Source organism: Apis mellifera, linkage group LG15 (genome assembly GCF_003254395.2).
Source record: "Apis mellifera strain DH4 linkage group LG15, Amel_HAv3.1, whole genome shotgun sequence".
Lineage (NCBI taxonomy): Eukaryota > Metazoa > Arthropoda > Insecta > Hymenoptera > Apidae > Apis > Apis mellifera.
The window spans coordinates 4,186,704-4,214,140 of NC_037652.1; the positions used below are offsets into that span (position 1 = coordinate 4,186,704).

Genomic DNA, 27,437 nt, shown 5'->3' on the forward strand with positions numbered 1-27,437 from the left:
AAATGTCAATGCTTCGGATGCGATTCGCGGGAGAGGGGGAGGGAAAAAGGAGAAAAAGGAGATGTAATTGCATCCGACGAATCGTTGCCCCAGTTTCTTCTCCCCAATGTTTGTGTTCCTTGATTGCCGTGGAGGGAGAAATAAATATATAACGTTGCACAGACTTGTTAACGAATGAACGTTTCGGTTTAGCTAGAAGCACGAGCTTGTTTCTAAGTTTCAAGTAATTTTTCATTGGGCAAATTGATCGTGTGAATTTTTCAAATTTGTTCTCTTGACAAGATTCTATTAGTTCGTTGAACAACGATATCTTTTTCGTCGAGTTAAAACGGATTAAAACGGATTTTCGTTAAAAATTTAATCTCAACTTGAATTTTAATTTCAAACATTTTCTTCCTTTCCTTTTTTTTTTTTTTTTTGCCGCCATCATCGCGTTATATTATCATTATGGTCGAACGTTGTTACGTTAATTTTAAATTTTTTATGATATCTGATGTACGCATTGAATAAAATAATAATATAGAAATTTTCATAATGCATCGTTCCACCGAGTAATAACTTTGTCCGCGCGATACAATCGTTTAAAGAGATAATGTATTTTGCATTGAAATTTCGCTGGATTCATTTTCCGGAAGAAGACCTCATCAGAAATATCAACTTCTCTTTAATTTTAATCGTTAAAATCTGAATTGAAAATGCAAGAATAAGTCGAAGAGAGAATACGATTCTTTCGTTCGAGACTTTTCGAAGGAAAAATCGATTAATTGCGAATCATTCTTTCTCTTCCGTTTCATCTTGTAAAATTTTTCAAATTTCCCATAAGAAGGAAGACAAAAATGGTGCAAAAATCGGTTCCTCGAATCCCTCCCCTATTCTCGAGACGACGATACCACGATGTTGTAATTAACAAGAGGGACGTCTAATTTGTACAGTTTTTACCCTTAATCAGCATTCCGGTTGTATAGAGGCTCGTTAATTAACGAAACCTCATCTCGACCCACGGCTTGAACGTGGCCGGGCCTCGACCTGGAAATATCATCGTATCTCCGGATGGAAGTGAGGGCAACTAAAGGCAGACCCTGGTGATTAATCAACGCGTCGCTGACTTAATACAATCATCCACCGGTTGTATCCTTCCAGCCATCCTTCCAACCGACGCTGGAAACGCGGATAATATGCAAATCTGGCGCCCTCGATGAATCATCACCGCTATCCGTACCGCTCGAAACTCTCCCCTCTTTTTCGAGAAATCGACGATACTTGTTCACTAATGAATTTTGACCCGATCATCTGTTATATATACTGGAACAAAGGAATGCAAAAAGAGTTCTATTCGATCTATCTTTGTTCGCGATGCGTTCATACCCATCGCTACTTTCAACATTCGAGAAATCGACGATACATTGCGCGATACTTAATCCACTAATGAATTTTGACCCCATTGTTTGTTATATATATGATATACGACCTATCTTTGTTCGCGATGCGTTCATACTCATCGCTACTTTCAACTTCGTTTCAACATTCGAGAAATCGATGATACATTAATGAATTTTGACCCGATCGTTTATTATATATATAATATACTGGAACAAAGGAAATGCAAAAAGAGTTGCATTCGATCTATCTTTGTTCGCGATGCGTTCATACCCATCGCTACTTTCAACTTCATTTCAACATTCGAGAAATGGACGATGTTGCGCGATACTTGTCCATTAATAGATCGTTTGTTATATATACGATATATTGGAACAAAGGAAATGCAAAAAGAGTTCCATTCGACTTATCTTTGTTCGCGATGCGTTCATACCCATCGCTACTTTCAACTTCGTTTCAACATTCGAGAAGGATCGCGTCCGTCACTGGTTGAGGGATGATAAAATTCGAAACACGTGCGCGAAGGGTTTACAAAACGGTCGGAAGATGAGGGGAGAATCGTTAAGGGGGAGAGAAACATTTCGAAAATAAAGAAGGAAGAAAAACTACCCTTACTCTTTTCGAGGAAACGAAGGATCGAATAGCGAGATCTCCCTCTCCCTCTCTCTCTTTCTCGTCCCAAAGACTTCTCCTTTCTCCAGGGACAAAGAGCAAGAAGATGACGAGCAACCGTTGAAACACGAGAGGATGGAACAATCGAGGGAAAGGAGGGAGGTTCGGAGTCGATGAGAGGTCTTCGAACCTCTCGCGCAAACCTCTCTCTCTCTCTCGCTCTTTCTCTCGCATCTTCGTGCCTCGGATTTCAAAGCGACGAGAGAGAGAGAGAAATGAGGAGGTGGGTGAAAAAAGGAAGCGGAATCGAAAAGGAAACAATGTCGTCGGCTAGCAGGCGCATCCTAGAGAGTATCCATCCATCTCTCTTCCCCTGGCTGATCATCCACTTCCGGCTCGTGGGCAGAATAGTGGCCTTCCGCCTGTGGACGCGAGATATCAATTCGCATTTCGTTCTCTGGATCATTATTTTATATATATATACCACTCCAATCGAGTTTTCACCTTTGTCAAATCATTGGCACACGCGAGAGATATTGATGATGAAACGTACGGAAGAATATTTTTGTAATATTCGTTTTGCTAAGAAAAGCGATCCTTTCTCGATCGAATTCAAAAATACAATATCTATAGAAGAGAATAAATTCAGACTCTTTTTAGATTACTCAAACATAGCATTAGAAGTTTTAATAATGGACTTTGAATAATTATAGAATGAAAGGTTTTCTTTTTTTTTTTTATTATCATTTTATTATCTTCTTAATTGAATATAAATTCCTCTTCTAAAATTTTTAGAATTAATATACTTTAATATTCTATAAAAAAAAAAGAAAGAGATATGTTGAGGAATAAGAGCAAAGTGATTTTCAATTTCGAAAATAATATCAGGGGGATCAGTCTTGTCTTATCGATAAAACGTACCCGTGATTAAAAGGATTATCCATCTCGATCGAATGAATTGTCAACAATGTACAAGGATCTTGGAGAAATACCGTTCCACGGACGATTAATTCTCTGCCGGCAATTGGAGCTGCTCGGAGCCCTCGTTGGGGCGAGTGACGAGCGAATAATTCGATCAAGTAATTCGGTATAATTGCCACGAGCCAAGTTTGCAACGAACGCGATAATAAGAAAGCTTGGACAGGATGGAATTAGCAGCTTCGAATTAATCTTCTTATCGGAGCAATTTTGTTATCTCTTTCGAGACGACAATTTTAGATGAAATTCGAAAGATTAACGTATAATAGAACAACACGAATCGTAAAAATTTAATGGGATGATCACGATTCTTCTTTTGTTAATTGACGAAATTACGAAATAAACTCTTTGTTTGGTTGATAAAAAAGAAAAATTAGACAGATTTGCACAATTTATAGCTCGAAAAATCTGTTCCCCTTTATGATACTATTTTTCCACCACTTATAAGCTGTAGCCAACGATTCGTGTATCCCCGTGTCTGAAAATAAATGAATATCATTCCTGGCCAAACATGGCGAATGGCGAACAGTTAATGGCCACAAGTACGCTATTTATGGGTTTACATTTGCAACGCGTCCACACCGTTTATTGCGTTTTTATGGAAAACATCGTTTTTTTAAAATGTCCTGCACACATCTTTTACTTGAACAGCGGAATTCCCGCGAAGAACACGATATTTCGCGATCGATTCCACGCTTTGCGACATTCTCGCAAATAACTTTATTTCCATCTTTCGGTCGGAAAGTTAAACAAAAAAAAAAGAAACTTCCAATTATTTATTACCACTCAAAAGCAACGTTGTTTAATCACAACACAATCACTTTCACGAAATTCACAAATATCCCGAATTCTTCGTGTTCCATTCCCAAAAAAAAAAAGAACAAACTCTTCTCCCCTCGCATTTACTACGCGTGAAAAATCTCGTCTCCTCCTCGGATTCTTCCAAGCCAAATTAAATTCCCTCCCATCCCTGGAATTAGATTGAATCAAGAATTTGTTTTGCTGGGCGAGCAAAACAAAATCTCTTGTTTCGAAAATCGAGGAACGATCGAAAGAGAACGGAAGAGGGAGAGGGGTGAAAAGGAAAGGGGAGGGAGGAAGGCGCGTGTAAGGCAATTAGCAGATTAAAGTCAAGAAGGGTGTTATATCTGGTGGTTGGTCTCTCGAATTGGGGAAGGGGGTGGAGGCATCGATACGAGGCAGCGAAACGAGCATCCCCTTTCATCCGAGGACGGAAGACGAGGGGAAAAAAAACATCGTCGTGTAAAGGAAAAGGGTGGATTATATTTTTTTTTGCAACCCCTCGCCGTCTTTTTCACATTCTAATAAAGCCGGAAAGGGGTGAAGGACAAAGGCGGACTGGCAATTAGCAGATTGAAATCAACGAAGTTTCGGGGATGGAAGGAAGATAAGGAAAGGTTTAGGTTAAGTCTTGATGACGATTTAGATCTTCTCGTTGAGGAAACGAATTTCATTTTCGAAACGAAACGACGGAGATGTATCTCATTTTGGAGATGGATAATTATTGGATGATCGAGAATTATATTTTTGGAGGAAAGAATTTTGCATAAGGATGTTATTCTTTTTAAAAGAATAATTTATCGAGAAGAGGCAAAATTGGCAATGATCGAATCGAAAATGGATCGATGTTGAGGATGTATATGGAAAACGTTGGAAGAAAATTCGTCCCTCTTCCATCATAAATAGATTCATCTTATGAAATTTCTCGAATGAGACGTCCCCCGTAGAGCGGAAAAAGAAAGACGTTGATCTTATTAATTTGAAGGGGCGATGCATCAACGACAATTACATCAACTGTTATTTTAATAAAATCCTCCTCCCCTTCCGAAAAAGGAACGAAAGAATCGAAGAGAGAGAGAGAGAGAGAGAGAGAGGAATAAAAGGACCACCTCCTTCCATCAATTTAACCTAATCACCGAACAAATTCACGACGACGTGAACGTCGGCCGACGCGAGATATCGAATTAATTCCTCGAGAATTAATACCCGTCAAACTGTCCAACCGACTGAAACGGAAAACTAAAAAAACGATTCCCCGAAAGAAAAATGATGATCGAAAGAGGGAAAGTCCCTTCGAATTCAGTTCCACGTCATGAAATCCATACTTTTTAAACAAATCGTGAACCATCACTCGTCCTATTTTATAAAACTTTAAGAATGTTCGCTCCTCGAGAAAATATCACTCGAATTGCTCGACGAGGATTTCGATATCCGACGTATCATCCACGAGTGTTCTGCAAGATTCCCGTGTCTCGAGTCGGTTCGACTCGAAAACTCTTCTCCTTCTTCTCCGTTGGATCGTCGAGTAGCTCGTTAAGAGAGGAAACAAATTCCAGATATTCCCTAAACTGGATCGCATCGAGGAAAATCGGATGATTATTTATTATTTACTTCTCGAAAGGAATGGAATAAATTCGACTTGTCTCGAAATTTAGGGAGCCACTTACGAAATCCAAACTTGATTGTTCGAACGACGGGAGAGGAACATCACTACGTTAAACCACCCCCCTATCTCGTAGAAAGGATCGGCCAGATCCTGGTATCGCAGAGTCGACATTTCCCCTCCTTGGACGTTCAAATTCCACCTCCTTATTCCACTTATTACGTAACACGTTCGACGAACTCGTCGAATCACTTTATCCTCCTCGACTTCCCTTTCCCCCTCCCCATCAGAAACTTACCCCCCACTATCAGCAGCAGGTGGAACAGAGCACGTCGCACTTTCCCGCACTTCCGTCGAACGTCTTTATCCATGGTTCCAAGGATCCCCGACGTGGAGAAGAGAGATCCTTCGATCCCGCCGCCGATCATCCGACGATCCTCGCGCACCTCCTCCTTCCTTCGCACGACAACAACGTGGCGGCGAAGGTCAAGGGGCCGGTGCCGCGTGCGACATCTGACACCCCCTTGCGGCGCCGGTTTGCTCTGGCAACCGATCGGTTTGCTCGTTGAATTAATCGATTCTTCCACGTTCTCCACTTCCCGTATTGCACGACAATTACAATATTTCGGAATCCTTCGCACAAGAAAGGGCGCGAGAAAAAGGGGGAGAGAAGAAAAAAGAAAGAAAGAGAGAAAGAAAGAAGAAGGAGAGACACAGAGAAGCAGGCGAATCCTCCGGAGCCGGGGGGGGAGGGGAGGCGCGCGCGCTCCCGTAACGTCGCGTTCTACGCCGCGTTCGCAACGCCACGCGGACGCGACAGTTCCTCACTTGCAACTGACGAGGGATGCTGCACGAAGAGTTTGCGCCAGCCTCGCGCCCGCGCACAGAATCCTTACTCCCCTGCGCGCTCCTGGCACCCTCGGTCAGTTAGTCACCCTTCTTCCCTCTCTCTGTCTAGTTTACAGTGGAAGGGCCCGTTTCCTCTTTCATCCCTCGTCCGTCTTGCCACTCGCGCTATTCGCCCTCCTCGTCGCTCTCGATAACAACACGCGGCGATTCTTTCTCTCTCTCTCTCGTTCCTTCGATCGTGTTTCCTTCTCGCTTGACCGAGTTCGTCTCTCTGTGTTTCTCGAGACTCTTCCTCGACACGGAGGGAGAGGAGCAGTTCGTCTCTTCTCGGTTCGTTTTCACCCCTCTTTTCCGCCGCGGTTCCTTAGTTAGTCGATCCCCTCCCCTACCATCCCCTTTCGCCGGCTGTATATCTCAAACACTAAAGAGTTTCTTAGGAAATTGAATTGAATCCACCCATCCCGCTTGTTATTTCTCTTCTTGTCCCCTCCTCCATCTCCTTGTTGTACGCCCGTCGTGTCCTCTCGTCGTTCCCCTTCCTTCCTTCCTTCCTTTCCTTTCGTCTTCGTCCTCTCTCGGCCACGTGCCTCCCGGCAACCTCCTCCGCAGTTTCGGGGTAGTTTCGTTTCCCTTTAACCGACGAGGCATCGCCACCTTCGCGCCGACCAAGCCTTCTCCTCCCTCCCCCCCCGATTGTCTGCGCCCGTTAAGCGGCAATTTATATGTTAACAGGGACGAATCGGTCGAGAGTCATGCATACGTTTATGGGGTGAGGGGTTGTTGCTGCCTTCGGTCAAAGGCCATCGATTCGCGATTTTTCGTCGAAAGATTTGGCCAAGGATCGAGATCGGTTTAGAAACAGATTCTGTGAAATGTTTGGGGGTGATGGTAGTAGTTGAATGGTTGGAGAGATTTAATTGAAAATTGTTCTTTAATTGAAAACGTGAGTTCTTCTTGAGAACGAAGTTTTGAAAAAGAAGAAAAAGGAAAAGAAATCGCGTTTAAATAATAATAGACGATAGACGAAATAAGCTGATCTTCTCTACTTGATCTACTGATTCATTCAACCAAATTCGCTTAATGTAAACGCGGCTTTAGTCGGGTTCGACGATCAAACTGTCTGCCCGATATCGATCTATCCCCGTAAGCTCCTCTTGCATCCCTTTTGGGGGATGTTATCGGTTACATGGAAATTCGGGCAAATAGTTGTAAGGAAAGAGATTCGAGGGAGGTCAAATTTCCTTTTTTTAACGTGGTTTTCTTAAATTGTGCAAATTGTGTTTCCCTTCCGGGAATCGATGATGATAATTTAGTAGAATTTTTGATCTTCCTTTTTTGGGAATCATTTGTTAATCTTCGAAAAATTAAGAGAAAGAAATTTTACAAATCCGATTTTCGTATGGAATCATCGAGGATGAAAAGATCAAATATGCAGCTTTTGCAACAATATTTTTCAATATTTTTCGAACGAGGTGACGCGATAAAATGAATATTAATCGTTGAATCGGAAAATAAAAAAATTTTTATTCCATTTCTCACGCTGACAATTTTACTGAAAAAAATATTATATAAATATAATCTTTCCTTCCTTCGTTGAAAAAAAAAAAGAAAGAGAGAAACAGAAGAATTCGAAAATCGGGGATTTCGTTCGATCATACGAGCGGAAGTGAAATTACAGGGCGTGTTGCGAGGCGTGTAGCAAAGCGTGGCGCGACACGCTCGTGGATCAAAGCCGAATCGACGCGAGAAAGCCAAATAGACGCGAGCATTAGCAGCGGCGTCTCCGCTGTTCAAATCGCACCTTGACACGTGTCCTCGGCTCATAGATTTCCCGGTTACATCGTCCTCCATCTTATCGAATTGCGTCGCACGTGTGACGTGTATAATCCCTTTGAAAAATTCATCGCTCGATAATAAATAATAAATTTCATTATCGATGCTGTGCAATAGTTTACACGAGAACCGTAATAATATAAAGTTTCCAGTTACGTTGAGGTAACGAGTTTTTGGAAGCGGAGGCTTAGTTTGGAAACAGTATTGCGGTTGATAAAATTCAATATTGTTAAAACTTTGTTTAATGAGAGCACAATAGATGCTGTAGGTTGATGGGTTAATTGGAGAATGATAGAAAATTGAATTTTCTTCCTTTTTCCTTCTCTTTTTGATTATCATCTTATATAAAGAATTATTGTAAACTTTGATTTGATTGAACGTAAATTCTACAAGAACTTAACTTTCGCTTGGAGAGAGGTAAAAATATCTTCTAAATCGTTCATTCATTAACCGTCCTCTAATTATCAAAACAGGAACCAATTTGCTAATCAACATCATTTACAGTAAAAACGTAACAGGCCCTTCCGATACCCCGCGCAAAGCTAATTAGCTTGATAACAGGATGCTCGCGTGGAAGGGTAGCAAGAATCGAAGAGGCAGAGGGTGGAGGATCGCCGTAACAGCCCCCTCGAATTACGCTTATAATCGGCGAATGCTGGCCCGAATCGAGTCTCAAGCATTAACCCCACGATGGCTTAATAATCCTCAACTTTTAAATACTCGTACTTCTCAATTATTTCAATGCAAAGATTTCTAATCTATCGAAAGTTTCACGACCAGATTGCAGACTTTTCTTCAAAGAATTTAAACTTATTCCTCAAGCACAGACTGTTTCTCACTATTCTTTTCTTGTAAAATTTTTTTGAGATTCAATAATCTGTTTGATAAATAATGAACGTGAAAATATCTCAAAATAAAAGCTATCCTATACGTTATAATTAAAAGACTACGAATATTTTATTCAATCATTGCGCCAAAAATAGTTTCACGAGTGAATGAACAAAAAGAGAAAGTGATCCTTTTCGAAAAAAAAGAAATTGGAATATCAGAAATGAAGGAAGACCTGTATCATCCCCTTCGATTCGATTCGCAATATCGAAATTAGAAATTTGAGGTTATGGACGTCGATGATAAAAAAAAAAAAAGATCGTCTGGAATAATATGGGGAGGGAATAGATGGAAGGATTATCAAGACCACGAGAAGCATTAGCAGACCGAAGCGTGCAGAATGGAGAGCGCCGTGGTGGAAAGGGTTCGGTGAAACGCAATTTAATGCAATTTCTCGTTTAGTCAGAACTTTTAAAGTTGTTAGCGGCAAGTTGAGTGGCCCTTTCTCGTTTCCGTGATGTACGCACACGCGTTCCCTGTGTGTGCAACCTCGCGAACCGCTCTATTGTTCCCCCCCCCTCCACGTGGTTCCAGGTTAAACTTTCCGAGGTTTAATTCGAACGGTGTGCGATTTTCTTTTCTCGATTCGACTTTTTTTTTTTTTTTTTATTTTACGAAATATAATACCGCGGAATCACATCGTCGTTACACGAAAGAAATTTCACTAGCGCCATGATTAATGTTTGAACAACACTTGACTCATCGTTCGAATTAATTTGTATCGATGTTCGTATATAAGTTTTATTAAATTATTCGTGCAAGAAATGCACATTTATCTGTTACGAATAATCGATGGAAAAAGAGTTCGCAGTTTTAAAGGAGATCTAAAAATAAGCTTATGATGGAAAAATGGTGGAATTATTCTATTCTATTTCTCTGCAATTTCGTTTAATTACGACGCAAATTATTAAAATATATATTTTAACGCGTAATACGTTTCATGTAATGATTCAAATCCAAATCCAACGAAACTAATTCCATCGAATAATGTTTATATTTAGATTTATCAAAGTTGAAACAATCTCGGAATTCTTCTCGCGAGTTCCGTTTTAGTTTTAAAACAAGGCTTTGCGAGAGAGAGTCGAAGATGTCTTAGGAGGTCTTTTAAGATTGAATCGAGGCGTTCCGTGGCGTGCAGAAGCTTGAAATTCTTTCGTTGAAACCCGCGGAGGAAACTTCCGGCGATGGCGTGCTTCCGTGCCGGGTAAATGAGACTAAACCGTCATTCGAAAAAGAGGAGGAAAAAAGAGAAACGAAAATAAAGAAAAGAATAATTCACTTTGCTGCAGTCGAGAGGTTAAGAGTTGCGAGTTTAGATTCATTATGAAGTTTCACGACTTAAATGAGACAGTTGCCGCGGCAGAAAGCTGCTTAAGGAAGTTAATTCGGAAACTTTTTTGTCGCTTCCGCCGAATGAATGAACGAACGCGATTCACGAAAATTCCTACGAATCGTACGAACCCTCTCCAATTCCAATTAATCCAATTTTCTCCTTTCTAACAGATCTTGAAAAAACAAATTTTTGAATATAAAGTATAAATAATTATAAAGTAATTATAAAGTAATATTTATAAAGTATAAATAATGTGTTAATTTCGATGTAGAGTCTGAAGAAATTACCAAAAAATTAATAAATATTTTGAACACTGTGACGATGAACGGCCATGTTTTATTATTAGTAGTAAAATATTTTGACGAATATTGCAGTTTATCAATTTGTCTCGAATTATATTTTTATTCTTTCTTGAATTTCATTCTCTTCTAAGAAATCGTCGCCTCCGTTTGATTTTCCAAGAATTAAATGCAAGGAACAAGGATGGATTAGTAGTAAAATATTCTGACGAATATTGCAGTTTATCAATTTGTCTCGAATTTTACTCTTTCTTGAATTTCATTCCCTTCTAAATTTCGACAAATCGATTGGCTTTCCAAAACCACCCCTTCTAAGAAATCGTCGCCTCCGTTTGATTTTCCAAGAATTAAATGCAAAGAACAAGGATGGATTAGTAGTAAAATATTTTGACGAATATTGCAGTTTATCAATTTGTCTCGAATTTTACTCTTTCTTGAATTTCATTTCTTTCCAAAACCATCCCTTTTAAGAAATCGTCGCCTCCGTTTGATTTTCCAAGAATTAAATGCAAGGAACAAGGATGGATTAATAGTAAAATATTCTGACGAATATTGCAGTTTATCAATTTGTTTCGAATTTTACTCTATCTTGAATTTCATTTTTTTCCAAAACCATCCCTTCTAAAAAATCGTCGCCTCCGTTTGATTTTCCAAGAATTAAATGCAAGGAACAAGGATGGATTAGTAGTAAAATATTCTGACGAATATTGCAGTTTATTAATTTGTTTCGAATTTTACTCTTTCTTGAATTTCATTTCTTTCCAAAACTATCCTTCCTAACCTTCTAAGAAATCGTCGCCTCCTTGATTTTCCAAGGAATAAGGATGGATTAAACAATATCTGTTTATATTCTTTTTTTCTTTTCTCTTTGAAAAATCGGGCCAAATCGATTATTCGAAGAAGAACAAAAGGTTGACGGTGAAAACACCTTTCGAAAAGTACGATTTTCGACGATTTTCGTTCAAGCTTTGTCGCGAATCGATCCAAAAAAAGAAAAAACTAGCGAATCCTCACTGATTCCAACGCCGGGTAAATTGAAACAACGCCGTTTATTCGTGATCCAAAGGTGGTGGAGCGTCAATCCCGCGGGAGATGTTACTCTTTGAGCGCGGTTTACATCCCCCTTCCTCCCTTCTTTCGACTTCTCACGCTTGGCTTTTTCACTTGGCCCGCAGATTAAGCTCGTACCAATTCGATTCGAGTTTGAAGGGAAAATATATATTCGACGATCGTTTACGTGTTTTTGGATACAGCTGTATAAAGTTTTGTAAATTTGTGGAATATAAACTTGAAATCTAGTTTAGATTTTAATTTATCAGAGAAAATTGTGGAATATTCTGATTATTAAATGTAAACTTCTTGTATAGGCGATTTGAGGTCGATGATTCGATCAGATTAAAGAGGATAAATTTTTACCGCTACTTGAAGCGAAATGAAATATACTTTGCAACGAGATGATCGATTTTCATGATCGTAAAATGTTGAATGGAATATTTTTAAGAATCTCCAAATAACAAGATAAAAATATATATATATATGTGAGAATAAATTTTTTTGAATATACAAACTGCAAATTATCAGATAGATCTATTAACACATTGTAAGGATATAGTAATTTCATCGAATTTAAATTTCCATCTCTCTATTTATATTATGGTGTTGTTTGTTTACAACCTTGGCTCGTTTGTTTACTCTCGTTCCAGTTATGAACCAATTGTTTACGTTTCCCTCCATCGTGGTGGTTCGTTTACATTTTTCTCGTATTATTCATTATATTCTTCGTTCCTTTTGTTTATACTTTTCGGGCTATTTGCCGACGATAATGTATTTACCCACGAATAATTCGAACGAGCTCGACGAACACCTTCGATAATCGAATACTTTTGTAATGCACAGAAAAAGTGTACCAAAAAGTGAATCGAAAATTTTGATTGAAGCAACGTTATTTTTATTCAAAATATCTGTAAATGTCGCTTTACAAATTTCGACGAATAAATTGTTCTACGCGTCTCAACACTTTTGTTAAAAATCAAAATTCCTGGCTCAGATCAAGTGGCTCATTCTTTAAACGTACTTGCATTTTCCTCAAAGGGGGAAACGAAATTATATCGTAGATAAATGTAGTCAAACAGCGTAAGAATTCGGCGTATGAATTTTACTTGACGTTCAACGACGTCGAATAAACAGGCACGTCCCTTTAAAACCGGGTTATTGTGGCCGGTAAACGTTCAATTACGTTCCTCGCGTTCGCTCTCTTCGACACTTCAATTCACTTTTATCCCTTTGTGAATACTAACAAAGGGTGCTTACGCCCACGTTTCACCCGTTCCCTTTGCACAACGTGGACGTTTCAACGTCCACGAATTCGACAAACAAACGAGTCGATCAGACAGAGGAGATAAATCCTCGCCTAGAGAAGATACCAATTGAAATATAACATATCGAATAATAATCCTTTTTCTCGATTCTCCCCTAAAATTTAATCTACGTAATTTTCTTCAAACAGGATTAAAATTTGTCCATCGATCAAGTTTCCTCCTTATAAAAAAAAAAAAACGCGAGCAAAATTCTCCATTTATTATTGGGTTGGTAACTAAGTAATTGCGGATTTCAGTTGAAGTTAATGACCTAATCAAAGCAATAATCGATTCGGATCGTCACAGTACAACTCGTGAGATTGCAGAGAAGCTTCATGTATCGCATACATGCATTGAAAACCACTTAAAACAACTTGGCTATGTTCAAAAACTCGATACATGGGTTCCTCACGAACTGAAAGAAAAGCATTTAACGCAACGCATTAACAGCTGCGATTTGCTAAAGAAACGTAATGAAAATGATCCGTTTTTAAAACGACCGATAACTGGCGATGAAAAATGGGTTATTTACAACAATATCAAGCGGAAAAGATGGTGGAGCAGGCCACGTGAACCAGCTCGAACAACATCAAAAGCTGGTATTCATCGAAAGAAGGTTTGTTATCAGTTTGGTGGGATTACAAAGGAATTGTCTATTTTGAACTCTTACCACCCAACCGAACGATCAATTCTGTTGTCTACATTGAACAACTAACGAAATTAAACAATGCGGTTGAAGAAAAGCGGCCCGAATTGACAAATCGAAAAGGTGTTGTATTCCATCATGACGATGCAAGGCCACACACATCTTTGGTCACTCGGCAAAAATTATTGGAGCTTGGTTGGGATGTTTTGCCACATCCACCATATAGTCCTGACCTTGCACCATCCGATTACTTTTTGTTTCGATCTTTACAAAACTCCTCGAATGGTAAAAATTTCAATAATGATGATGATATCGAATCGTACCTGATTCAGTTTTTTGCTAATAAAAACCACAAGTTTTATGAACGTGGGATTATGATGCTGATTGATCAAAATGGGCAACACATTACAGAATAAAGTTATTTAGTTCCATGAAAAAATTGTCTTTGATTTTCTAAAAAAAATCCGCAATTACTTAGTTGCCAACCCAATAATTTCAACAATTGAAACAAAATATACTTGTAAATTGTTAAAATATTCGCATGCAATAAATTCCTCCTCCGCGCGCATTCACCGTAAATGATATAATCAGCTTAACTTTTCCATTCCTCAAACACGATCCGTTCGTTCGTTACGATTCACGTCGCGGAGCTCGTCTAATAGCGCGAGACGTTTGTCACGTGCCGATGATTTCCATCCGCGATATTATATATACACTTGAGGGGGGTGACTTTGTATTCTATTTCCTCGTTTCCATTAACGGGGGAAAATGGGCCGGGGAGGGGGGAGAAAAACCGTTGTTGTTTGAAACAACGTGAGAAAAAAAAAAAAAAGAACGAAAGGAAAACGAGAGCGGCATGTCAAGTTGGACAGCCCTTTAAATCGAATTTAACGATCAAATTGCTCTTTGCTCCGCCCCCCACCCCTCAACCCCGGCCGGCTGATATTGTTAATTACTTGTTTGTCACGATGCCCGTCGTTAAACAGACGCGACGGCAAATTGCACGTGACATCTACGTAATTCTAAACGTACACACGCCGGGGCTGGAAAAAATAGCGGGGCTTTGTCACGATCTGGGGGAGGGGTTGGTCGATCGAGAAATTTGACAATTTATTTTATCAAGTTTAGAAATTTTAGAAATTTTCTATCGTCTCTATAGAGACACTTGAAAATTGTCGCGTTATAATCGGTGCTTTTTCATGTAACATATTCGCCACGAATTTCGAAATTCTTCGATACGATAAATCGATTCTATATAAAACAGAATTTGGAGGATAACGGTTTACTCTCGCGGTAAAAACGAGCCTCGATAAACTGGAATTCGAGACACCTGTCCATTCCAAATTTCTCGATTGTTCGACATACGCGTTTCAACGTTTCTGTTGCGCTCGATATTCGCGAATTTCTTCATTGGCAGCCAGAAGACATTAAAGAGATGTGCTAAATAGTAACAGATTCTGCAATGATGCAGAATCATCGAGGCTATTTTTATTGAAAGAGATATCGAAGGAACTATCTTCTGGACTCGTTTCTTTTTTTAAATTGATTTCGTTTCGATATTTGATGGAGAAGAATGGAGTTAAATTATCCAGATTTCGAGAAAATTGCTTCTTGTAGAGAATTTTTGAAAAATTCGATAGAGATTGCATAATCAAGTCGATAGCTTCTTACGGCGCGAGAGTAGAATTATTGTTACTGGAAATAGAACGGAACAGTTGGTCTTTTCTCTCTGTCTTTTGTTGAAAACGGTTCCTGGAACCGAATAGGGCGGCTGAATTTTTGAAAGCGTCTTTATTCGACCAGGATTTCCAGCTGATCGCGTACCCCGGAGTACCCTCATCTTTTTCGTTGATCGATTCGTCAGTTGATATTCTCTCTTACAGAGAATTTGATGAAAATCTCGGACCATCCATTCAATTCCCTTCTAATTTGTCGGTAATACGGTGGCAAATTAAATTTTGTCAATTGTTTTCTCGTTTCTGATCCGTTTTATACCCGTGAAAGCGCTATTAATGCTTGCGCAAAGCTTTTTGTCAATTATAAATTGCAACTAGCTCGAAGGCTTAAATTTAACGGGAAACAAATATCGTTTGACGTTACGCTCGATACTATTCGGATCCAAACCGTTCACGTTATCGATCACGTATAGAATATATTTCGAAATTAAATTTTATTTCCTCTCACTTTCTTCGTTACCTTCAATTGTTAAAAAAATATAATTATAGGAGACTTGAATTATCCATTTTCTACAAAAATCGAAGAACACGATTGGAAAGAATGATTGTAGAGAGAAAAAGAAATTGGAAATTTGAAAAAGTGGAGGATTAAAATGGATGGACAATTCAAATTCGTATTCATTTCTTTTCTTTCTTTTTTTCTTTCGATATAGTTCAGGGTTACGTAGATTTCGTTGTTTTATTCCCATCCGGCGCTCGCGGGAAACATTTATATTCCGCACGTTTCGCTCGTTCTCTGTGTATCAATCGGTTTCACATAACAAGCTCGACTTATTGATTGCACGAATGTCCACCCCCTTCCTCCTCCTCCTCGTCCCCGTTAATTCATCGTTATAAATGCACCGTGATTTTCATCGAACGAAGTTAATAACATTGTCGAGAGGAATTGCACGAGAGGAAAAGAATATTGGAAATTTCTAATATAATATATATATTATTCGATCTAAAAATTCATCGAACCCTTTCAATATCCTTTCGAGAGCTGGAAAGAATGGAATCGAGACTGTTTCCTCGTCGATGAATGACCATAATACTTCAAACAACCCTTTTTAACCCTCGATAATGCTCCCCACTTTTCCTCAACTTCTCGAAAAAGATATCTTAAATCATAACACTTTTGTATCAAATTCTCCACTGTCGAATAGGGAAAAGAAAAAAAATTATCATCCGTTAAAAAAATTATATATTTTAGGTAAAATAATAATTTAGTCCTCCCCACTTTTCTTGAACTTCTCAAAAAAGATATCTTACATCATAATTTATATCAAATTTTCCACTGTCGAATAGAGAAAAGAAAAAAATTATTACCCATTCCAAAATTATATACTTTAGGTAGAATAATAATACTTCAAACAACCCTTTTTAATCCTTTTTAACCCTCGATAGTTCTCTCCACTTTTCCTCCATTGTTGAATAGGAAAAAGAAAAAAAATATTACGCCCGTTCCAAAATTATATACTTTAGGTAAAATAATAATACTTCAAACAACCCTTTTTAACCCTTTCGTCGACAGTCTTCTCCACTTTTCCTCAACTTCTCGAAAAAGATATCTTAAATCATAACACTTTTGTATCAAATTCTCCACTGTCGAATAGGGAAAAGAAAAAAAATTATTACCCGTTCCAAAATTATATATTTTAGGTAAAATAATAATTTAGTCCTCCCCACTTTTCCTGAACTTCTCGAAAAAAATCTTACATCACAACACTTTTGTATCAAATTCTCCATTATCGAATAGGGAAAAGAAAAAAATTATTACCCGTTCCAAAATTATATACTTTAGCTAGAACCTTTTCCTTGACAAAAGTTGCTTGTATAAATTAACGAAATAAAATATTCCTCTCTTAAAAATCGGATCGATCCAACCGAATCCGAAGCCGAAGATAAACCTGTTCGAAACGGCCAAATTTAATCTCGAACGTAATTCATTCCTCCCCCTCACGCCACGAGATCAAGAAGAGAAACCCTCTTCCCGAAAGAGATCTGGGGTATCCTGGGTGGCGCCAGCTCTTTTCGGGGATATTAAGAAGAAGGAAGAGGCTCGCGACCTCAACCCTTCAAACGGTCGATCCGGGCAGAATTTATGCGCGACCTCGCGACGAGATTGTCCCTCCCCTTCAACCCCCCTTTCTCCCCTCTCCTTGGAGAAACCCAATGTGTGTACGTGTACGATGTTATTGTATTACTGTTCTCGGAGGGATATCTCTGTCTCTGAATCTCGTCTGGACATCCACGTCATGCTGCGATGTCAGCATGGTCGGGTTTGGTTGGGTTCTTCGTTGAAATGCAGCTGGATTCCTCTCTCTCTCTCTCTCTCTCTCTGGAGAATGCTCAGGGTTGCAGAGGATGTTTGATGGTTTTATGGGAGAGGAGATCTGGTCTGGTGGGGTTGGTTAGAGGGAGAGGAGGAGGGAGGAGGTGTGGTTTCGAGGCGAGGCTACACGAAGGGTGTGATGGATGCGTGCTTTCGAGAGGAAGTCGTTTTGATTGTCCAAATTTGCCTCCAATGGGAATGTAAATAAAAAATTTCGGGGAAATCGTTCGATTCCTTCCTCCTCCGGAAAATTTTCAGAGATTAAGATAGAATTTTTTTGGAAATCTTTCCTGTTCAAAAATGCGAATAATTCTGTGGAAGAATTCTGTGGTTCGGATCGTTGAAATTCTCGGGGGTTGGTTCTTCGAGGATTCGTGAATTGAGAGAGATGCGATGATTGGTAAGATACGCGTGATGGAAGAATTTCGAATTTTCCGATCGAACCGTGAGAGGAATTGCAGAGTAATATTAATGGAGAATTAACGAGAATAGATTAAAATTAGATAAAAATAGATGGATCTCTTCTGAAGAGGGGAAACGAAATCTTAACGAATTTTGAAACGGGATAAGGTAAATGTTTGAGTTTACGTTTTCGAGGGTCTCTTGCCAGTTACTTAGCGTCGAATTAGATCCAAGTTTAGGCGTAAGTTAAAGATGGGCCAACGGTGGGTGGCACGATTTCCATTTAAGTTAGGCTGAGGTTAGCTTTACTTCGAGTGTCGGGTAGATACGAGTTATTCCGTGAATGGTTAAGCTTGGATCGCGTGCAAACTAAGTCTAACTTGAATGGGCGTTAGGCTTCAATCGCATATCCGACACAAATTAAGGAAATACATAGGGTTGGATCAAACTGTTCCTCCAAATCTTGGATTATCCCATAGAGATGTGATACAAAGGTATCCTGCTTCCCGATTATTAAAATCACGATCGTTTTATATCGCCAATTTTAAAAATCATTAAAAATAAATTATGAAAGAGACAAGAAAATTTTCTTGGATATCTAATAAATAGATATATTTCGAAATGGAATATTTATATAATTTTGTTCGAAATGCTGTTCCCCGATTGTCAAATCACGATCGTTTTATATCGCAAATTTTAAAAATCATGTCTTATAAATTATGTCTTAGAAAGAGACAAGAAAATTTTCTTGGATATCTAATAAATAGATATATTTCGAAATAGAATATTTATATAATTTTGTTCGAAATGCTACTCCACGATTGTCAAATCACAATCGTTTTATATCACGAATTTTAAAAATCATTAAAAATAAATTATGAAAGAAACAAGAAAATTTTCTTGGATATCTCGTTGGATGAGAAAAATTTTCTTAAACACCTAATAAATAGATATATTTCGGAATGGAATATTTATATAATTTTGTTCGAAATGCTGCTTCCCGATTATCAAATCACGATCGTTTTATATCGAATTTTAAAAATCATGTCTTATTTAAATTATGAAAGAGACAAGAAAATTTTCTTGGATATCTCGTTGGATGAGAAGAATTTTTTTAAACATCTAATAGATATTTTGGAATGGAATATTTATATAATTTTGTTCGAAATGGTAAGAAGATGTGATATATAATTCGATTTCGAATTTTAAATATTTTTTACATCCTCTCAAAGCATCGTATCGAGGCAATGGACAATCACAGTTGTTGCATAGCAACAATATTTTTACAAACGGTTGTCTTATCGTAACCACTATGCATCATAAGCCGTTATCATGGCGCCGAGGAAGTCTGGTTGCTGCAACGAGACGACCCGACTCTTCCTCTCTCTTGAGAATTAAGTTTCGACTATCTACGATTGCAACAACCAACCAGAAACAGTTCGAATCTTGAAAAGAGAAAAGAAGAGAAAAAAGAATCTTTCCTTTTCCCCCCCGTAATTTCGATTACGGAAAAATTTAATAATTCTTCTCGAGAGTCGAACGTTTTTTAGGAAACATTTAGATGGTTGATTTAAATTTTGTTCGAATTTGAGGATTGCAAAGTGGACGGCAACAAGTAGAAAGCTTTCAGATGGATATATATATATATATATATCTACCAAATTCGACGCTTTCGAATCGAATAGCGAAACTAAAAGCTTCCGAATTCGTTTCGAATCTGATGTTTCCGATGCAACTTGCAATCCGGTTTACAAATTTCTAGTTTACATTTCCCGCTTTCAACTCTCCCAAATTGATTCCCAACACTTTTCTATCTACAATTTCATTAAAATTTTCCCTTTGATATTACAAAATAACACCCTACCCCGATATTACAAAATAATTCCCTGTACGTATTCGAATTCTTGATTCAAACTCGATCAACAAATACAAGGTGTGAAACTAGCCCCTTAACTTTGGATAACCATAAATCTAACGACATTAATCAAACCCATTAATCCCTAATCTCGATCATTATCGTGCTCATCCTCCAAAGAAGCTTCCTACCACCAATTATCAACTCTCGAAAGACCGACATCCTCGCCTATCCATCGATCCTAATTACTCCCTCCTCCTTAATTATCCCTTTTTCCAGCATGATTTTCCAAAGCTTCCCAAACAGCTCCTCCTCATATTACACAAATTCCATTGGAACACTTCCTTTCTTCTTTTTTCTACAACAATCTGTTCCATCGAACTCGAACAAAATCGTATCCACGAAGGATGGACGGCGGCAGTCGAAGGCGGCATCTCCTCATTGTCCCAAGAATGGAAAGCAAACCCTGCAAGCCGCGACAATGACGCCTCGTGCATGGAGGAGAAGGAGGAAGGGAGGGAGAGACGGGGTTCGAAGCGCATGTACGCGTGCACTAATGGCACCAGGCACTAGGCTTGAGGATGACATTAAGCAGCAAGTGCAGCGGAGTGTGCATTGTCATTCCCGTTGAATGTCGTCGTGCGGGCTGGTGAACAGGCCGCCGACTCCTCCTTCTTCCTCCCCAATCCCCTCCCCTACTCCTTCCCTCCGTGTATCGCTGCAAAAGCGGCCAACGAGATTTGTTTTGCGAACGGACGTCGTATTAACGCTTTCGATGAACGCGTTTGGTTATTAGTTAAGGCATTCTGCTTATCAAAAGCCTCTTCCTTCTCCCCCCTCCCACGAAATTATGGCGAGAATAATTGTGTGGAGCGTAGTTTTCGTTCTTCTTCGGATTTAGAAATCTATGGATAATCGTATTCGTTATAAGAATAAAAGGTAATTATATTTTTAGTCTTAGTTACGTTCTGGCTAGAGACTAGTAAGAAAATATTACTAGCATTCGACTTGAAAATACAATTAATGTTATTAAAATTAATAATGAATTTATTGAACATACAGTGAATATTATTAAAGAAATGAAAATTGAGTAGGAAATTAATAAAATTGATGGGTTATTAAAGATAGATTGTTAAAATTAATGAAATTATTATTGTTATTTTTGACAAGATTAAAATTGCCGATATAATAAATTTAGCCAAAAAATAGTTTAATTTAAAATGATAATTTTGGGAATTATCGATATTTATTTATTTAGATTTTATATAAATTTAGCTAAAATATTATTTAAATATCGTAAACGGAGGGGAGAGACGGAGCTATTAACTATCGAGAAATATTGAGAATTAATTTAAATTTTTAACGCAATGTGTTTCTTACAAACAACACGTTCGAAGGAAAAAAAAAAGAAAAAAGAAATTTTACGAGAATCGAATTCTACGGAGAGAAAGGATCGAATCGAAAAGAATGAAGGAGGAACAGCGATGCGGGCGGAAACGGAAAACGAATCGACGAAAAATCGATCGGCGATTAGCCCTCGAGATAGCCCGGCCCGTATTCCGCGTCCCTGTTTATTAAACATTCCGATTGCCGCGTGTATCAACGTTTATTCGCAAATATTCGCCGAGTGGAAATCGAATCAGCGGAAACGGGTCGACTGTCGAGCGACGGAAAACTGTCGGTTAAACGCGATTCTTCCTCCCATTTTGATGGATCCCTATCCTCTCGAGCCGGTTTGTTCATCATAACCGCGTAACCAGAAACTTCCATCGAGCTTCCCGTCCATTGAAAAATTTTCCAACGGGGGGAAAAAAAATATGGAACCTAAATCTTTCGGATCTTTCGATCGAGAAAAAAAAATGATACTTCTCTCTATCTATCTGTTAAACGATATTCCCCTATCTATATTGTTTTTCAATTTTGGATTATTCCTGCTTTGTTTCATCATCGCTTTATTACATTTTCGTAAATTTCAACGATTGATTCTCGTTAATGTAAAGGAAGACGCGGATAATCGCATGAACGTCACATGAATTATTTATCGCATCTCAATTTAACTGAAATTAAATTCTTGACAGAACGATCGAAGAATTGAACAAAAGTTTGGCGATTTCATCTTTAACGATTTTGTTTCTCGCAAATTCACGAATCGAAAATTTAGAACCTTCAATTTATCGTTACATCGTTAAATACACCGTTCAACAACCAACTGCGTAAAGAAACGAATAATGGAAAATAAAATAGAATGAAAAATTCTTCGCCTCGCCGCTATTCAGTTTCTCGTGTCATTTATAATATTCACCAACAAACGGTGAGACAGGATGAAACGGCAACGCACAACAAGAGAGAAAACTTTCGTTAATTGGTGCGGAAACGTGTAACTCGCCGTTTCGTTTTCTTCCTTCCCTTCCGTTCTTTTTAATCCCACATCGATACCAAGGCTTCCGCTCCCCTTTTGTTCTTTTTTAAAAACGCGTCTCTCGTGCGAAAAAAATATACGTATATTATGTCTGTGTGTGCGTGTGTATACGCGGATAGGGGTTGGAAAATAATATGAAGGCGGGCGCGAAAATTCCCTACCCCGTGATAATTATCGCGGATTCCGTCTCTAAAGGGTGGCTTCTTTGAAAACCACCCCTGCCGCGCTCCACCCGCGTTAATTTCCATTTGAATTTTATACCGAATTCCGAATACCGGCTTTATTATTATAAACCAACGACGGGTTCGACGGGTGAGACGACGTGTCTGTCACTAATAACGTGTCTTTCGATACGCGTGTTTCGAAAGGGTTGTCAAAGGGTTGTTTGAAAAATTTGCGATGAAGGGAGGGAGATTTACAGACATCGCGAATATTGACGTGTTTCTTATTTTCTTTTTTTTTTTAATTAAAATTGAAAAAGAAGTCTAATCGACTTGCATAAATATAATTGATGTATTTAATTATTGCCAAAATTTCGTCATCCAATTATTAATCTAATTTTTCCTAAACAATTTTTCCAAGCATCATAAAAAAAACGAACATTACCAAACTAATTACTCGTGTTTCTTATTTTTTTTTTTTTTTAATTAAAATTGAAAAAGAAGTCTAATCGATTTGCATAAATATAATTGATATATTTAATTATTGCCAAAATACTCGATTTTCGTCATCCAATTATTAATCTAATTTTTCCAAGCATCACAAAAAAAACGAACATTACTAAACTAATTACTCGTGTTTCTTATTTTTTTTTTTTTTAATTAAAATTGAAAAAGAAGCCTAATCGGCTTGCATAAATATAATTGATGTATTTAATTATTGCCAAAATACTCGACTTTCGTCATTCAATTATTAATCTAATTTTTCCTAAACAATTTTTCCAAGCATCGTAAAAAAAACGAACATTACCAAACTAATTACTCGTGTTTCTTATTTTCTTTTTTTTTAATTAAAATTGAAAAAGAAGTCTAATCGACTTGCATAAATATAATTAATGCAATTATTAATCTAATTTTCTCTAAACAATTTTTTCAAGCATCACAAAAAAAAACGAACATTACCAAACTAATTACTCGAAATTACGCGATACTTTTAAATCAAATTACCGTGATAATAAATTCAATTCCGAGGAGAAAAAATCTTTAAAAATCTTTTATATCTCGTTCCATTAAGAATGTTTCCTTGGCAATCTCGATTCGCAACCGTCGATTATCCGCCCCGCAAAGAATAAGGAAATCTTACATTACAATTCTCTAAGTCTGTATCTCTCGTTTCCACCCCCGTGGCCGGTATCGTTTATCCACTCTCCTCCTCTCCCCTCCCTCGTTTCGGTATCGATTGCAATCCACGGGCATTCTTTCCCATTTCTTTCCTCCCCCTCCCCCGATATTTCGTATCGCGCTGTTTCGTGAAAGGGCCGCTTTTATATTTTTCTCGTTGACTCGCTTCCACGGATTATCTGGCTGGATGCCATCTTGAATTGCGCATTCCCGATAATTCTTTCCCGCTTATGGTACTCTATGAGGAACGCCTGTTCCCTCCCCCTCCCCTCCCTCATCCCGGGGTACACGAGAACGATTATCGATGGAAATTTTTGGAGAATTGAAATCGAGGTACTGCAACAACTTTTCGAAGAATTTATTTGAATTTATTTAATAACGTGATAAGAAAAGTTGCATCTCTGATTTTTGAGGAAGATAAAATGGATTTTGCCTTGAATTTTGGAATTGAAGTGACGTGAAAATGATTGAAAATATTGCGAAAAAAATCGATATCCGTTTAATAACCATTCCACTCTCGAGAGTAATGATAAAACGCGCGAGTTTCCACTAATTTTTCCTTTCCAACGCAAACCGAGACAATGAAAACTCTTTTCTTTCCCCAGAAATTAAATCAACGAAGAGGATTCATCCTTTCCGATGTATCCATTTCAAGAAAAAATATACGAACGAGTTAAAACTCTTATTTAAAATACCGTACACGAATTCTAATAGACTAAAGATTTAAAAAAGAAAAAGAAGAAGAACGGAGAATGCAGGTACGAGTATGTTCAAATATCGCGTCCACTATCTTTAACGCAAAGAATAATATTCCCTTCCCTTTTTAGCACCTGTCATTCGCGGTCAGAGTAGCGATAACACTGGCTACCCGTATAACCATGAAAGAGTTAATACGTTTGTCTATGACAGAGAGAAGGTGGGTGAATTGGAATCTCTGAGGGGCAACTTTGTCTCCGTTGTACCATCGCTATCAAGCTTGTGCAAGAGTTTTAACTTTTCGCGGATGAAAAGGAATTTCACAATTAATCGCGTAAAGAACGAGTGAAGTACGTACGAGATTTGATTTGAAATAATTAAAAACAGTGCTCTTTTTATTGCGAGTAATAAAATAAAAATATAAATAATAATGGATGAAAATAAATGCAGTTAAAGATCTATCTATATACGAAGTATATCGAAATGATAGATTTTGACAAAGCTTATTTGTTTTTATTGTATTTTTAACGTACTTTAAGTTTCAATGTTTGAAAATTTGGCCGGTAAATTTTCACCATCGCGTTATTTCATCTTGATGATTTATTCATTATTTATTCATTAATGACGCAAGATAAATATAGTGGATTATTTTATCGCATGAATAATTCAGTTAAATAATATCACTCGTACGTGATAGGGAATCGTATTAAATAAGTAACGCATTGAAAACAATAAATGCATTATAAAAACATTATTTAGGTTATTAAAATGTAAAACTGAAATTTTTTTTTTTTATGAGCGAAAAGCCTATTAAAGATCGAATGATCGAATGCGTAACATCGAATGTGTTCGTTGATGATAATTTATTTAAAAAAAAATTTAACCGAATGTTGAATTAAAAAATTTGTAAAATTCCCCTACTTTTAAAAAAAGGGATAAATTAAAATATCTAATGGTGCGTAAATAGAATTTTTTTTAAAAATCTAATACGTAACGGTAAAAAAAAAAGTATCGTTGGGAAATATTGATCGAGCAATTTATCCGCATAAATAATTATCGAAGAACAAATAGATTAAGATGAATAAACAAATAAATGCAATTTTTATAAATTCGATATAAACCCGATAAAAATTCATTACAGTAAAAAGAATTTATTAAACGATAAATCTCTTGCCTATAAAATTGAAATTACTCCATTTAAAAAATAAATAGATCAAAATGGATAAAAGTGAATTTTCCAATCAATTGAACGGAATAAATAAAATTTCTTTTATAAATATTCCCAAAAATTCAATACCACTATCTAAATATGTACGTATACAATACATATTATCAGAAATAATAGCGATAGAAATTTCTAACGAAAAATTTACGTATGCTTATGTATTAAACTATTTTTAAATAAATTGCTCAAAGAGATATTGATTTCTTGGGAAATGACCGAAAACATTATTATCTGAATTTTGTTTAAAAATATTTATATTCTCGTTTCTCATTTACATGCGCGCAAATGAAATTCCACGAAATGAACCACGTAGTTCGAATGTTTCGTGTTTCAGCGAATATTTCATCCGTGTGACATCAACAAACCACAGGTAGTTGAATCGGTCGTATTCATAGCACACAGAAGTCCTCTTGACCAAAGTAACCGAGAACACGAAACATTTGGTCGATCGCGACGCGTTCTAAGTGATGGACAATATTCTATCGCCGATACCCGGTATCGATTGGAAACATTCCTACTAAACGACGCTAAACAACAAGTTCGACCACTGTATCTGACGTGGCGTGATACCGCAAACGAGGTGCAAAATAAACGCGACATTTTATGGAACTTTACGTCACACGTTCTAAAATATTGATCTCAAAAATAAATCAAAAATTTCTAATGCTCTTTGACATTATTTATCTAATTATTGAAAGTGTGAAAAAAATTTTGTAACAAAAGATTAACTATATCAAATACAGATTGATAATCAAATTGATTATCAAATTAATCATGTTACTAACAAAAAAGAAATCTGAATGATAAATAAAGCATAGAAAAAGAAATGTTACTAATTCATGGATCTGATACGTGTAATAAATACTCATGATCATGCAAATTCTAAATAATGCAACCAATTATCCATGTCGATGCAGATTTTTTATCTTATGACACTATTGACTGGATAATTGATTGGAGGAACAAAAATGCATGCAACTCACCATTTGATGCGAAGAATGCTGGAATGGAAAGAATGGAAAGAATGGAAATCACTGTAAATACCACCATCATATAGGAAGAAGTAAAAGCTATAAAACAAAACATGGAAAAATATAATATTTTGAAAAACATAATAAAATCAATTATAAGAAAATATAACAAAATATAAAAAAGAAAGATATTTACCTATTAAAGAACAAAATGGCTTATACTTTTGAAAGAAACACTGATTCTAACAAATACCGACAATAAATATGTAAAAAAAATAAAATAAAATAAAAGACTAAAAATAATCTGTTTAAATTGTAATTGGCGAACAAACACTGATTCTAATTTCGCGTAAATGATTAATAATTAAATTTAATTAGAGCTATTATGCTCTGAAAAATATTAAAAATATTTTTACACAACAAACATTGACTCTAATAACCGCATTGCACGCGGTCACAAATATCTGAAACGAAATAAAAATTAACGGCAAGAAATAAAATAGAAAATGAAGAAAAATAATGTTTTTCAAAAATATTATTGATATATAAATCGTTACGAATTGATTCTAAAAACTACGATATTATTTCAATATATTTTTTAATGTAAATGATAAAAGTTATTTAAAAAATCTAATATTATTAATTTATTTAATAAATATATGCGCAAATGATTATTAAAAGTTCAATAAAAAAGAAATAAAAATGTATACATTACGTTTGCTGCTAATATAAAATCAAGCTTCTTTGTGAGAAAGTGATGGCGTCCATCTTGAAATTTTTCCTGCGCAATTTCACTAATTATTTAATAATATGTAGAAAATAAAATTGAAATTTCACTATAAATGTATAAAAGATATAAAATACTGAAACAAAGTAATAACTACACTCAAATTTTGTAAAAAA

General features: G+C 37.0%; 1 protein-coding gene across 4 annotated transcripts in view; it reads right to left on the reverse strand.

Annotated features, from left to right (window-relative positions):
• Nucleotides 1-27,437, reverse strand: part of LOC724847 — a 155,144-nt gene that overhangs the window by 126,777 nt on the left and 930 nt on the right. For 2 of the 4 annotated variants that reach the window (XM_006560976.3, XM_006560975.3), the window contains exons 3-4: nt 27,250-27,315; nt 26,547-26,633 (exon numbers count right to left, since the gene is read on the reverse strand). In XM_006560976.3, coding sequence (XP_006561039.1) covers nt 26,547-26,616 — 70 coding nt within the window. In that variant the 5' untranslated portion in view covers nt 26,617-26,633; nt 27,250-27,315. Of the gene's footprint in view, nt 1-5,669; nt 6,207-26,546; nt 26,634-26,730; nt 26,830-27,249; nt 27,316-27,437 lie in introns of those variants that run through there. The other 2 variants (XM_001120751.5, XM_006560974.3) reach the window with 2 other exon arrangements.